The sequence below is a fragment of the Tupaia chinensis genome, unplaced genomic scaffold (genome assembly GCF_000334495.1).
Source record: "Tupaia chinensis unplaced genomic scaffold, TupChi_1.0 Scaffold000407_4, whole genome shotgun sequence".
Classification (NCBI taxonomy): domain Eukaryota; kingdom Metazoa; phylum Chordata; class Mammalia; order Scandentia; family Tupaiidae; genus Tupaia; species Tupaia belangeri.
The window spans coordinates 3,450,972-3,466,740 of NW_006159912.1; the positions used below are offsets into that span (position 1 = coordinate 3,450,972).

At 41.7% G+C, this 15,769-nt stretch overlaps 2 protein-coding genes across 2 annotated transcripts in view; one reads left to right on the top strand and one right to left on the bottom strand.

Moving 5' to 3' along the window:
* ACACA (acetyl-CoA carboxylase alpha) overlaps positions 1 to 15,769 on the top strand; it is a 335,657-nt gene that overhangs the window by 16,876 nt on the left and 303,012 nt on the right. The gene's annotated exons all lie outside the window — the stretch shown is intronic.
* CUNH17orf78 (chromosome unknown C17orf78 homolog) overlaps positions 128 to 15,769 on the bottom strand; it is a 19,005-nt gene continuing 3,363 nt past the window's right edge. The window contains exons 4-7 of the mRNA XM_027774178.1: positions 11,440 to 11,565; positions 8,211 to 8,335; positions 7,617 to 7,757; positions 128 to 1,112 (exon numbers count right to left, since the gene is read on the bottom strand). Coding sequence (XP_027629979.1) covers positions 1,035 to 1,112; positions 7,617 to 7,757; positions 8,211 to 8,335; positions 11,440 to 11,565 — 470 coding nt within the window. The 3' untranslated portion in view covers positions 128 to 1,034. The remainder of the gene's footprint in view (positions 1,113 to 7,616; positions 7,758 to 8,210; positions 8,336 to 11,439; positions 11,566 to 15,769) is intronic.

Sequence of the window (15,769 nt, forward strand, 5' to 3'; positions counted from 1 at the left end):
ATTCCCCTGTTGGTATAGTTTCAAGAATCATTTTTTAATTTTTTGGATGGTACTTGAAGCAAAAGAAATGTATAATTCATGGTTTTTGTTTTTTGTTTTTTTACAAGAAATAAGAAAACAGAATTACTTAAAAGCAGACACATTTCACCAAAATAAATGGAATGATTTCACTCTTCTGAAAAGGAGCACACACCTTTTGCCATTCTTTTTCACGAAAACAGTCCTTCAAGATCACCTGTTCCCACTTTCTCACCAAATTCTTATTTAAGCAGGCCAGACTCAACTCATTGCTATACCCATGTGACAAAGATCATCGTCATAATCATTGGGATCTAGAATACTGCTCCATAATGTATGCTGCTTACCCACGAAGTAGGGTGCAATGTCAGTACCAGCCTGCAAATTCTGGATTCAGGAGACTTCACTCGAATACTGTTTGTCTGTTGTCCCTAAGCCCCTTGGGGATGACTTAGGAGGAGGACTTCTGGGATGCTTAGTGTCCAGGTCCCTTTACCAGTGTGTCGATATCTACATGTAGTGGAAGAGGCTAAATTGTTAAACCGTATGAATGTGAAGCTGGGAGAGCAGAAACCCCACTGTAAGCCAGTCAAGAGCCAGTGGGCATGACGTCAGCTGTGAGGCTAGCGGAGGAGTTGGGAGCTGTGCCACACTAACAGCTGCCTTGCCCATTTTCTTGTAGGCTGTGTTTATGTCTTTTGTCAAAAAGAGCAATAAGGTCCATTCACAGTGCTTGGAGAGAAAGCTTTTTGTTTTCCCTTAGTGGCATGGGAAGATACCCACATTTATGGATGTACAAAGTGGATTACAGAGGCTCGAAGCTGCGTCAGTAGCAGTGGCATAATAGTAACCCTGCTGAGCCAGGTACTCCCTTCATTGGCCTGGTATTACTGTCTGATTGAAATGTCTCTGCTGAAGACAGGAGTGTAAAACGCAAGGTCTGTCCATATCAATTCTTAATAGGGAAAAGAAAGTGCAGTATAATTCATTCAATGTGTGAGGCAAAGCAGAACTTTTCAGAAGTGTGTCTGGTGGATAATAGTGATCCCTGCAGCATTCTTTGGGTTTGATGAGTTGGGAGCATCTTGTCCAACCTAGAGATGTAAAAGAAATGTGAAAGATAAAAAAGCATGAAAATGGCTATCTCTTCATGTGCCAACAAAAGGATAGCTAAGTACAAAACTCCACGTAAGTCCAGGTACACTCTACTTTGCCTCTGTTACTCAGTAATCACACTAAGAGAGTACGGGCGTGGTGCACTTACACATGAGAGCCTCCAATCGGCTGAAACCTATAACCCACGAGCACAAGGCCTGTGCACCCTTTGCTTGACCTACATGCCTTGAATGGAAAAGGCCCTGAGTGTGCAGCAAGTCTGGGTCCAGAAGCACAGGGATTCTACTTCATCCCTAGAACCAGACCTAAAAACTCATCAGGTTTTTGAAAGAGGCAGAGATTTGTGTCTACATGGACCAATTATTTCCAGTAATCCCATTCCAGTCTCCCTACGTGTGACTCCATGCTACATTTAATTTTATATGTACCTAAATGTTTAACTGTTAGGGATATCATTGTGATTTTATTTATTTATTTTTTTTGGTCAGTGCTTTTTCCTTTTTTTTTTTTTTTTTTGTTATAGGGCGCATGCACTCGCCAGAAAGAAAGACAGAAAGCAGGAAATCATACCCTCCCCCAGGGGGGTGGCCATGTCGCAATCCCTTCTCCATTCTCCTCTTGGGATTTTAGGCATTCATGCACACATGCCTGGCATGAGTTCAAGCTACCAGATCTGGGACTTGAACCACGGTTGACTATATGGGAGTCCAGCGACATAGCCATTACACTAACTGCTGACCCCTCATTTTTTTTTTTAAGAATTATTTTATTTAACTTTATTTATTTATTTGTTTTAATTTGACTGGAGAGGAAGGGAGGCAGAGAGGAAGAAAAAGAGAGAGAAAGTGAGAAAGCAAGCCACTAGGTCCAGGACTTGAACTGCAATCGGCCATGTGGGAGTCCAGCACCCTTAACCACCATGCCATCTGCTGGCCCCTGGTCAGTGTTTTTTCTTCCCAATTAGATTTTTAGCATATTTTTCCAAATTATTTATTTTATTTTATTTATTATCATCATTATTATTATTATTTTTTAATTTGTTATAGGGCATGCTCACCAGAAAAAGACAAGAGGGAAAGTGAGAAAGCAGGCTACCAGGTCTGGGACTTGAACTGTGGTCCACCATGTGTGGGAGAACAGCACCCTAATCTCTGTGCCATCTGTTTGCCCCAGATTTTAGCATCTTGAAGGCAGGAACATAGCACATTGATTTTCAGTAAATTTTGTGGAACAGATAAATGAGCCAAAAAATATCAATATAGGAATTAAAAGATCTAGATTCTAGTTCTGCATGTGTGTGCATGCCCAAAACCCCACAGGAAGGAGAAATGGAGGAGAAGGGATTGTAATTTGACCATCCTTCCTGGGGGATGTTTTCTCCTCTCCCTCCTTCTTTTGAGGGTGCACATACCTCTACCACACACACACATACACACACACACACACACACACACACATATACACATATATATTGGGTTGTCAAAAAAAATCACAGCAAGTTTTTCTTTTTCCTTTTTTTTTTTGCGAGATTTTTGCTATAAGGTGAAAGTCAAATCATCCCTCCCAGGGGGGCTAGCCATGCCACAATCCCTTCTCCTCTCAGGATTTTGGGCACACATGCATTCATGCCCAACGTGAGTTTAAAGCTGCCAGGTCTGAGATTTGAACTACAGTCGACTATGTGGGAGTCCAGCAACATAACCATTATGCAATCTGCTCATCTCTATGACATGTTTTTCTGTGCAAAAATGTGTCATTACTTTTCTAACAACCTTGTGTGTGTGTGTGTGTGTGTGTGTGTGTGTGTGTATTAACCTGTGCCAGAGAAGACAAATTGGCAGTGAGTGCCTGGAGCACTATTGCCAGGCTTGGCTGGAAAATATGCTATGGTAGGGGGTGGCAGGTGGCATGGTGGTTAAGGCACTGGACTCTCACATGGCCGACCACGGTTCAAGTCTTGGACCTTTTAGCTTGCTTTCTCACTTTCTCTCTCTCTGTGTTCCTTTCTTGTCAAATTAAAAAATAATAAATAATGAAAATAAATAATTCTATTTTTTAAAAAAGAAAGTTTGCTGTGCTTGATTATTGATATGTGCAGTTGACTCAGAATTAATTAAAGAATGGTCACATGTATTGGTCTACCCTGGACCAGATCATCTTTGAGACCCATTCTAAATGTAGTGATTCTGCAAAAGTAGACATCTTTCATTTAATTGCTAAAGTATTGGTAAACCTTGTCTCTTTGTTTTAATGATTGTTATGGATATTTTAGAGAAGGTCACGTCAATTTCTAGTATTCAAAGGCCAATTTCTAGTATTCCTGGTGAGGAAATTGGATTTCAAGCAGCTTGGTGGAGCCAACTGGTGGCATGGTGAGTAAGGTGGCTGGATCCCACATGGCCAACTGCACAGTTTGAATAGTGGACCTAGAGGCTTGAAAAACATCCAGGTGCTTGTGCATGTATATCCAAAGTCACAAAGAAGAATTGGAGGAGAAGGGATTGTGATGTGACCATCCCCATGAGGGGTGATTTCTTGCTCCCCCTACTCCATGTCTCTCTCCAGTGAGCACACATGCCCTCTGGAAAATTTCAAAAAAAGAAAGAAAAAATCTACCTTTAAAGCAGCCATGCTCAGCCAGTGGTGTAATGTCTGTCTCAGATATAAAAGAGCACTAATTGTTTATAATCTTGTCAGGAAACCCAAGGTCAGGGAAAGGGAAAGTTACTTTACCAGGTCCTCCATCTGTGTTCAAGTGCAGTGGTTCCTAAATTCCTAAACTTTGTTGTATGTAAGAGTTGCCTGGGATCAGGGATGATGAATACAGAGAGCGTGGTTCTGAAGCTTACAATTTCAGGGAAACTTTTTTTTTTTTTGCCTCTATGGTGCATGTGTTCCTCAGAGAGAGACAAAGACAGAGGCAGAGACAGACAGGTGAGAAATCGCCTCTTGAGAGGATAGCCATGCTGCCATCCGTCCTTTTCCAGTCTCCTCTTGGGACCCTGGGCATGCCCATACACACTCAGTGTGTTTCTCAGATTGTCAGTCCAGGACACAAATCTCAGAGTCAGCCATGTGGGATCCAGCCACCTAACCTCTTTGCCACCTGCTGACCCTCAGGGAACTTTCTTAAAGAAAAAGAATTCAGATTTTTAAAATATAAAATTGGGACCTGCCTGTGGCCTGGTAGTTAAGGCAGCTGGATCCCACATGGCTGACTGCAGTTTGGATCCTGTACCTGGCAGCTTGAAAAACACGTTATACACATGCGTTCCAAAAATCCCAAAAGGAGGAAGGGACGGAGGAGCAGGCATTGTGATCACCATTCCCCTTGAGAAGTGCTTTCTTCTCTCCCTCTTTCTTCGTCTCTGGCAAGCTCAAGTATCTTCCAGACCGCCCCCCCCCAAAAAAAAAAGATTCTGACCCCAGTCTAGACATTTATTATTATTATTATTATTATAGAAAAATTTTTGCTATAGCATGTGCGCACTGGAGAGGCAGAGGCACAAAGTAAGAAGTCAACCCCCCTCCCCCGGGGGAATGGCCACGAGCAATCCCTTCTCCTCCATTCTCCTCTTGGGATCTTGGGCATGCATGCACATGTGCACAGCATGAGTTTAAGCCACCGGGTCTGGGACTTGAACCACAGTCAGCTTTGTAGGAATCCCAGTAACATAACCATTACTCCATCTGCTGGTCCCATAGACATTCTGATTCATTGTATCTAGGACCCCCAGAATATATATGTATATTTCAGTATGCAGTCTGTTGTGTTATGGCTGGTTAATGTTAGGGAAACCATAGTACTAGTACCTATCTATTTTTTGACACATAAAAGAACTACTCACATTTGCTTCATAATTGAAGCAGCTTCCTGTCACCCACCGCTTACATATTAGCCCCATTTTCTCTAAGCAAGTGACAGAAATCAAATAGAGAATACTTTCCTTCTTGGGCTGAGAGTCAAGCTGGGATTCTGGTATCTCAGGTTGTTGGTCTCCTTTCTTTTGCTTTCTACACAACCTCTGGCATTGGCACAGCTGTCTGGCTCTATGACATCGACTCTGAAGGAAGAAAAGGACTGATATTAACCTCAGGTGTTTGGTATGCATTTGGTTTGTTTCCAAACCTCATGTCAGGTCATTTAAGGAAATCTCTTGTAAAGGAAAGCTACTGTTCTGCTGGATCTATCCTTCCTGGAGAATTTCCAAGCACGGCATGGGAAAGGAACTCACTCACATTAAATGAATACCTCCTATAGGCCAGGCACCTTCCACACAGAATCTCAATGAATTTACATCATCACCGTGAGAGACAAATATCTTGAGTCCCATTTTAAAGATGAGGCAACTGCAGAAGAAGTCAAACAGCTTTCCCAAAACCACTCAGCTATGGAATGTAAGTGCAGATCTATCTGAACTCCAAAGTCTGCTTTTCTCATTATGCCAAGCTGCCCCCAGAACACAAGGAAGTCTTTATAGATCAAGTGCGAGGACTGAACATACCAGCAAACTTACAGGGCATGGAACTTCAAAAATGACAAATACTGTAATGGCGACTCCACTCAACAACAGGGTGACAGCAATCAGAGATTTGACCACAATACTCCATTTCCTCCTCTTCTCTAGGTTCTCATCTGTTTCTGAAAGGAGAGGAATGAAAGAGGGAGGAAAGAGAATTTGAGAGAGGGAAGAAATAGACCCTTTGACTTGAAATTCTCCTGGCTCACAAGATTAACAGGGCAGCCTGACTCAGAGGCAGAGACTGGCTGAATTTCTAGTTCTGCCCAGGTCTAGGATGGGATTGAAATCATAGCTCTGTTCTCACCTCTTTTGTAATCTTTACTCATTGAGTCACCTTTGAAGGGATTTAGGCTTTCTATAATCAGGTGGGGCTAATTCTTGGAGGATAAAATGTTTGGGTGCATAAGGAGTTATATACTTACCTTTTTAATTATTATTTTAACCAGCCTTCTCAGAGTCCCTGTCCTTCTGTTTTAATATATTGTATGGGGCTAGAAAGTCACCTTTCCTGTGTTCCTCTTGGTTTTAGTGGGGTAAAGGAGGAACAGAGGTTGGGTACGCACATGCACCTGGCATGTTTTTCAAGCTGCCAAGTCTAGGACTCAAACTGCGTAGTTGATCATGTGGGATCCAGCCGCCTTAACTATTATGCCACTAGTTGGCTCTCACATAGGAATCTTACAAAATCTGAGTCCTGGCCAATTTAGGGAGGTTTTTTTAAAAATTAATTAATTATTATTATTATTCTTTTTAGAGAAAATTTTCCTATAGGGCACATGCGCTCACTGGAGACACAGAGAGAGAAAGTGAGAAAACACCCTCCCCCCTCCCCCCTGAGGGTGGGGGATGGCCGCATCACAATCCCTTCTCCTTTATTCTTCTCTTCGGATTTTGGGTACACACACACACACACACACACACACACACACTCCTGGCCTGAGTTTCAAGCTGCTGGGTCCAGGACTTGAACCAGGTTGACCACCTGGAAGTCCAGTGCCTTAACCATTGCACCACCTGCTGGCCTCTTGTCCCCTATTTTTTTTTAAAGAAGTTTTTGCCTTAGGGTGTATGCTTGCTGGAGGGAGAGAGAGACAGTGAGAGGGAAAGTGAGAAATCACCCCCCAGGGGGAATGGCCACGCCACAATCCTTTCTCCATTCTCCTCCCAGGATCTTGGTTGGGCATGCATGCATATATGCCTGGCATGATTTTCATGCTACCAGATTTGGGGCTTGAACTGTGGCTGACCATGTGGGAGTCCAGTGACATAACTGCTGTGCCATCTGCTGCCCCATCCCCTGATTTTTAATGCAGTATTCTAATGAAGATTTTCTCCCATTCCTGAGAAATCTGTTCATTGAAATTATTTTAGAAAAAATATTTATTTGGATAATTATATAAATGTGGACTTGGCTATTTATTCTTTGGGATATAACCCAACAGATACTTCTTACTGAAGGTAACTATTGGGAGCTTTTTCAGGTTGATATGCCCTCCTATTTTTTTTGCTATAGCATGTGCGCACTGGAGAGGCAGAGGCACAAAGTAAGAAGTCAACCCCCCTCCCCCGGGGGAATGGCCACGAGCAATCCCTTCTCCTCCATCTTCTCTTGGGATTTTTGGGGCACGCACACATACATGCCCAGCATGAGGTTTAAGCAGCCGGGTCTGGGACTTGAACCACAGTCAGCTTTGTAGGAATCCCAGTAACATAACCATTACTCCATCTGCTGGTCCCATAGACATTCTGATTCATTGTATCTAGGACCCCCAGAATATATATGTATATTTCAGTATGCAGTCTGTTGTGTTATGGCTGGTTAATGTTAGGGAAACCATAGTACTAGTACCTATCTATTTTTTGACACATAAAAGAACTACTCACATTTGCTTCATAATTGAAGCAGCTTCCTGTCACCCACCGCTTACATATTAGCCCCATTTTCTCTAAGCAAGTGACAGAAATCAAATAGAGAATACTTTCCTTCTTGGGCTGAGAGTCAAGCTGGGATTCTGGTATCTCAGGTTGTTGGTCTCCTTTCTTTTGCTTTCTACACAACCTCTGGCATTGGCACAGCTGTCTGGCTCTATGACATCGACTCTGAAGGAAGAAAAGGACTGATATTAACCTCAGGTGTTTGGTATGCATTTGGTTTGTTTCCAAACCTCATGTCAGGTCATTTAAGGAAATCTCTTGTAAAGGAAAGCTACTGTTCTGCTGGATCTATCCTTCCTGGAGAATTTCCAAGCACGGCATGGGAAAGGAACTCACTCACATTAAATGAATACCTCCTATAGGCCAGGCACCTTCCACACAGAATCTCAATGAATTTACATCATCACCGTGAGAGACAAATATCTTGAGTCCCATTTTAAAGATGAGGCAACTGCAGAAGAAGTCAAACAGCTTTCCCAAAACCACTCAGCTATGGAATGTAAGTGCAGATCTATCTGAACTCCAAAGTCTGCTTTTCTCATTATGCCAAGCTGCCCCCAGAACACAAGGAAGTCTTTATAGATCAAGTGCGAGGACTGAACATACCAGCAAACTTACAGGGCATGGAACTTCAAAAATGACAAATACTGTAATGGCGACTCCACTCAACAACAGGGTGACAGCAATCAGAGATTTGACCACAATACTCCATTTCCTCCTCTTCTCTAGGTTCTCATCTGTTTCTGAAAGGAGAGGAATGAAAGAGGGAGGAAAGAGAATTTGAGAGAGGGAAGAAATAGACCCTTTGACTTGAAATTCTCCTGGCTCACAAGATTAACAGGGCAGCCTGACTCAGAGGCAGAGACTGGCTGAATTTCTAGTTCTGCCCAGGTCTAGGATGGGATTGAAATCATAGCTCTGTTCTCACCTCTTTTGTAATCTTTACTCATTGAGTCACCTTTGAAGGGATTTAGGCTTTCTATAATCAGGTGGGGCTAATTCTTGGAGGATAAAATGTTTGGGTGCATAAGGAGTTATATACTTACCTTTTTAATTATTATTTTAACCAGCCTTCTCAGAGTCCCTGTCCTTCTGTTTTAATATATTGTATGGGGCTAGAAAGTCACCTTTCCTGTGTTCCTCTTGGTTTTAGTGGGGTAAAGGAGGAACAGAGGTTGGGTACGCACATGCACCTGGCATGTTTTTCAAGCTGCCAAGTCTAGGACTCAAACTGCGTAGTTGATCATGTGGGATCCAGCCGCCTTAACTATTATGCCACTAGTTGGCTCTCACATAGGAATCTTACAAAATCTGAGTCCTGGCCAATTTAGGGAGGTTTTTTTAAAAATTAATTAATTATTATTATTATTCTTTTTAGAGAAAATTTTCCTATAGGGCACATGCGCTCACTGGAGACACAGAGAGAGAAAGTGAGAAAACACCCTCCCCCCTCCCCACTGAGGGTGGGGGATGGCCGCGTCACAATCCCTTCTCCTTTATTCTTCTCTTCGGATTTTGGGTACACACACACACACACACACACACACACACACACTCCTGGCCTGAGTTTCATGCCTCTGGATCCAGGACTCAAACTGCAGAGAGCCATGTAGGAATTCAGCGCCTTACTTATTAAACCACCTGCTGGATGGTCACCCTATAACCTCTCCTCCTCCATTTTTCTCCTTCCCTTTGGGGTTTTGGGCACAAGCACACATACATGCACACAGTGTGATTCTTAAGCCAGTAAGTCTGGAATTCGAACCACACAGCCAACCACATGGGATCCAGCACACCATGACCCTACGGAGGACTATTTTTAGAGAGCGAGCGAGAAAGCAAGCTGCCAGGTCTGGGACTCGAGCCGTGGTCGGGCATGTGAGAGTCTACTGCCCTTCACCACACCACCTGCTGACCCATAGGGAGAACTATTTTTAAAAACAATGAGAATAGGGACCAACAGGTGCTGTGGTGGCTAAAGGTGCTGGACTCCCACATAGTCAATCGTGGTTTGAGTCCTGGACCTGGCAGCTTGCTTTCTCACTTTCTCTCTCTCTCTGTCTCTCTCTTATTCTGTCCCTCTCTGGTCCAATATAAATAAAAAAGTAAAGTTAAAAAAAAAAGTGAGGATAAAAGCAGGCTCTTCGTTGACATCATTACTGTAATAATTGCTTAGTATTTTAATATCGTGCATGCAGTGGCTGGATTACCTACCACATGGTTATAATTTATGCTGTGCCCAAATTGGGCTACACAGTAAGCTAAGTTGTTTGTAAGTAAAAGATCATTGATGGTGTCAGACTAAAAACATTTCTAGGAACTTCTTTAAAGAGAAGATGCCTTTTTGTTTTCCCCATAAAAATAAAGGAATGATTAGGGCTAGCAGTTGGCATAGTGGTTGAGGCACTGAACTCCCACATGGCTGACTGTGGTTCGAGTCTCGGACCTGGTGGCTTGGTTTCTTAGTTTCCCCCTTTCTCTATGTGTCTCTTTGGTCAAATTAAGGTAAGTGAATGAATAAATACAAATTCAAATAATTCTTTTTAAAAAATGGAATGATTTTCTTTTCCTCATTTTTTTAATTATATGATTTCTTATTTATATTCAATCATTGGCCATCTTTATAGTGTACAGTATAGTTTTTCAAAGTATGCCTGCAGTACATGACAATCAATAAGGATATTACCATATACGTTATTTTCAGTAGAGAACTTTACAGTCTTGTGTCTGTTACGTGTTTCCTCTACCATCCACTCCCCTCCCTTAGAGACTCTGCTATTTACACTTACCGTTCCTACTGTCATATCTTTGGATCGTTCCATTTTTAACAGAGTCTCAACATTCCGTATATATTGACCAAGGGTATACAGCGTTTGTCTTTCAAAGTCTGGCTTATTTCACTTAACATTAAATCTTCTATTCAGCCACTTTGAGCCAAATGACAGTGTTTCATTTTTCCTTATGACTGAATAGTATTCCATAGTGTATACATACAACAATTTTTCTATCAACTCATCAGTTTTTGGGCATTTAGGTTGATTGCATGTCTTAGCCATTGTAAATAATGCTACAATAAACATGGAGAGGATTTTTGTTTGTTTGTTTTGGTCATAAGATGTGTGTGCTCACCAGAGAGAGATGGAGAGAGAGAAAGTGAGAAATCACCCCAGGGGGATGGCCATGCCACAATCTTCTCTCCTTCACTCTCCTCTCAGAATATTGGACACTCATGCACATATGCCTGGTGTGATTTTCAAGCCTCTGAGTCCAGGACTTGAACTGCAGTTGGCCATGTGTGAGTTCAGAACCTTAACCACTACGCCACCCACTGGCCTTGATTCTACCATCAACATGGAAGTACAAGTGTCCTTCCGACTGAGTGTTTTCCTACCCTTTGGATGAATAAAAAGGAATAGGATCATTATAGGGTCATATGGTAATACTATTTGTAGGTTTTTAAGGAGCCTGCATATTGTTTTCCTCAGTGGCTATACTAATTTACATTCCCACCAACAGCGTATGAGGGTTCACTTTTCACCACAGCCTCCCCAGCACTTGTTTGTTCTTTCTTTCTTTCTTTCTTTCTTTCTTTCTTTCTTTCTTTCTTTCTTTCTTTCTTCCTTTCTTTCTTTCTTTTTTGATCATAGCCATTCCAACTGGGAGTGATAGCTCATGGTTTTTGATCTGCAAGAAATAGAATGATTTGCTAATGTAAACTCTGTAACTATTTAACCTACAGGAAAATCCTGATATCCAGACTAGTGCTGGGCCTAAAAATATTTCTTTTTCTTTCTGTTCTTGTTTTATTCCTATTTATTGTGTTTTATTCCAGGGCTAGAAAAATTACCAATACTTGTAGTTTTTTCTCCTTTTGTAGTCCGAGGAGCTATGGAGGTGTTGGTGGTAGAAAAAGTCTCCAATGAAGCCTCCATCACTGGGTAGACCTTACATTGGGAGATCCCTGGCAAAACAGCTATAAAACAAGAAAGAAACAGTGAAAAGACAACTTCAGGAAAAAACTTTATCCTGCCTTTGATTTTACCTTACAAAACTCTAGTTTTACTCAGCTGATATTAAACTTCTAATTGTGGCCCCTTCTGTCCATAGGTTTAAGGTGTGGGTACAAAATAGTGCCAAGAATAAAAGAGTACAGAGATACTATTAAGAGATATAGATTAAATCTCCATGGGGCCTTTGACTAATGTGAGATCAGAGTGAATGAGTAGACCATATCTTATTTGCTTATCATTTTTAAGGCCATAAAATAATAAAGATGGAGGTTAAAAAGTGTCCCTTAAAACAAGGTGGCTCCAAAGTCCAAGGGAGAATGCGAAATACTATAATTTGCCTTCATGACTTTTGCAAGTCTGTCTAGTGGAGTCTAATTCAATTAGTGTGAGAGAGGACTGAGGAAAATAGGTGGAGCTGGAGGAAGGAGAAGCCACCCAGTTTCATATACTCCTCAATTTCATTCATTCAGCAAGCATTTAATGAGTATCTGTTGGGTCACCGGGAAAGTCATGACACATTTTTGCATTAAAAAACATAGAAAAATATGTCATGACTTTCCTGATGACCTAATATTATGTCCAGGCAGTGCTGCTTATTTTGTATATACCAGCTGGTTACCTTCCAGTAAGGGACCAAGCAAAGAGGTGGGAAGGGGAAACAAACATCAATGTAATAAACTTCATGGTATATTAAAAGGGGATAAGAGCTATTTAAAAACTTAAAAGCATATCAAGGTAAGAAAGTAGTCTAAGGGGTGCATATGGGCAGTGGTTGAGCAGCCCATAGTATAAGCTAGGTCTCACTGTGAAGGAGAGACTTGAGCCAAGATTTTAAAGAGGCACGGGGATTAGCCAAACAGATACTTGGGGGAACAGTAACAGGCGGAGGGAACAGCTAGCATAAAGACCCTATGGCAGTGTGTCTGGCATGTTACAGTATTAGAGGAGGAACAGGGAGGCCAGTGAGATGAGTGGAGTGAGCAAGGGGGCAATTGCAGGATAGGAGAATGTAGATGAAATTTAAGGTCTTGTAGGCCAGTTTAAGGATTTCTGTTTTTATTCTGATTGAAATCTAGGGCTCTGTTACAGGGTTTTAAGCAGAGGAATGACAAGATTAGTTTGTTTTTAAAGGATCCCTGGGCTGTTGTGTTAGGAATGGACTACAAAGCAGCAAGCCTAGAATCAGGGTTAGGAGGCTATTGCAGAAATCCACATGAGTGAAGATGTGATTCAAACCAGCAGTGGGAGTGGTGCAAAGCAGATGGATTCTGGCTATAGTCTGGAGCTAACTTCACTTGCCTTCACTTGACTGAACCCAATTCATACTGTCCCATTTTTAATGGTTTCATATCCTTGTTTATTAAAGTCTGTAGATTCTATTTGACTTTTCTAAAATACTCTTTCATGTTTCAATTAGTTTACTTAGAGGCTGGTGACCATGGTATTAGGCACTGTATATAAAATCATAGGACAAGAAGTAGTCCCTGATTTCAGTTTAACCAGGAAGATAGTGTTGTCAGAGATAGGCAGAGACAGACATAAGTTCAACAGGTTCAAAAGGAAAAACAAAGGAATTTTCTGCGCAGTGTCAATCAGTTCTCTGAAGTGATAACGTGTGTTTATGAGACAAATGAGATGAAGATAAATCTTACGGTGAACAAGCCATCTAAATTCTCTGAGTTTAGGTTTCCTTATCTGTAAGATGGTTATAATAAAGTAATAATGGGACTAACAGATGGTGTAATGGTTATGTCACTGGACGCCCATGTAGTTGACTATGGTATGAGTCCCAGACCAGTGGCTTAAAACTCACACTGGGGGCGTGTGTGTACATGCCCAAAATCCCAAGAGGAGAATGCAGGAGAAGGGATTGCAGCGTGGACATCCCCCATGAGGGGTAATTTCTCACTTTCTCTTTCTGTCTCTCCAGTGAGCACATGCATCCTATAGCAAAAATCTCTCAAAAATAAAAAAAAAAAAAAAAAAAAAAAAAAAAATGGGGGCCAGCAGGTGGCACAGTGGGTAAGGCACTGGACACTCCCACATGGCCAACTACAGTTCGAGTCCTGAACCTGGTGACTTGCTTTCTCACTTTCTCTCTCTCTTGTCAAATTTAAATAAATGAATAAGTAAATAAAATTCAATAATTATTTTTAAAAATTAAATAAATGAAAAAGTAATAGTTCGTCTACCTGGGGCCAGCAGATGGCGTGGTGCTTAAGGGCACTGTACTCCCACATGGTTAACAGTGGGTCAAGTCTCTGACCTGGTGGCTTGTTTTCTCACTTCCCTCTCTCTCTTTGTCACTCTGCCTCTCTCTGGGCAAAGTAAGATAAATCAATCAATCAATAAGTAAATGAAATTAAAAAAATAGTTGGTCTACCTATTTCACAGGGATATTGTAAAGTTAAAAAATAAATAAAAAGGAGAAAGCAGGTGTGAAGACACTTTGTAAGGTAATATTATTGAAAGAGGAGGGGCTGGCAGGTGGTGTGGTAGTTAAGGGTGCTGGATTCCCACATGGCTGACCATGGTTTGAGTTCTGGACCTGGTTTGAGTTCAAACTGTGTGGTTGAACATGTGGGATCCAGCTACCTTATCTACTAGGCAATAGGCCAGCCCTGAAATAATTTATTTTAATAGTGGATGTTAAGGGGCCAGTTATGTGGGAGTCCAGCAATGTAATCATATGCTATCTGCTGGTCCCCCAAAAAAGCATTATGTTTCAGAAGCCTCTTTATAAGTTGCTTGTTAGGAGTTCATCATTGTGGTTTCATAGAAATGTATATATTACCACTGTACCACTCTGTGGCCCCAAACTTTTGAGTTTTTGAGAGTGTATTTTTTCACACAAACTATCACTGGTGGTTCTTTTTTTGAGATATTTTTGCTATAGGGTGTGTAAGCTCGTTGGAGAGACAGAAAGCAAGAACTCTGGATAGCCACACCGCAATTCCTTCTCTATTCTTCTCTTGGGATTTTGGGCACACACACACACACATCCAGCGTGAGTTTTAAGCCACCGAGTCTGGGATTCAAACCACAGTTGACTACATGAGTGTGCAGTGACATAACTAATACACCGTCTGCTGGTCCCTCGCTGGTGGATTTTTAGTACATATAAATCAGATCACATCAGATCATGTGAGGATATGTAAGGTATCCTACTGGGCTACATCCTAAGAGCTATCCTCTATTTTATCATTTCTAGCCTAGTTAAAAAATTTTCCCCATCATTCTGCTTGTGAAGTCCCAGTTTCTCTAAAAGTATCAAGTTTTATTTTATTACTGCACAGCAATATAGCAGTAGCATCCAGGGATTGCCTGTATGAAGGAGAACTGCCTATTCCAGTCTATTGATTATTAACTACTTGACTAAAAGAATGGGTGAGGGAAGGAAAGAAGGGCAGAACAGAGAAACAAGGCTGAGGTCAAGAATCACCACTCAGCCGCTGTTGCGAAGCAGGCATTCTGACACAGTGTGGGAAGGAATATAATGTGGAATCCCCTCTGGACAGTAATTCAGCAATATCTATCAAGCCTTTGATTTAGTGATCCTGCTTGTTGGAATTTATCTTACTGATACATTGCAAGTATACAAGAGGAATGTAATTTACCTAATTGACAAATTGTAGGTATACAAAAGGAATGCATCATTGTATTTCAAGAAGTTGAACATGGGAACCAGCAGTTAGCGTAATGGCTATGTCGCTGGACTCCCACGTAGTCGACCGCGGGGGCTTAAAACTCACGGCAGGCGCGTGTGCGTGTGTGCCCAGGATCCCTAGAGGAGAATGGAGGAGAAGGGATTGTGGCGTGACCATCCCCCCTGGGGGGTGATTTCTCACTTTCTGTCTCTATGTCTCTCTCTGTCTCCAAAACGAGCACATGCGCTCTATAGCGAAAATCTCTCCAAAAAAAAAAGTTGGACATGACCAAAATATGCATCAATAGGAGACTATTAGACTTAGTTATAATATAGCCATATGATGGAATTCTGTACAGCTGTTAAAAAGAATGAGGGGGGGCCAGCAGGTAGCATGGTGGTTAAGGGCACTGGACTCCCATATGGCTGATATAGTTTGAGTCCCGGACCTGATGGCTGGCTTTCTTTCTTTCTTTCTTTCTTTCTTTCTTTCTTTTTTTTTTTTTTAAGAGGTTTTTGCG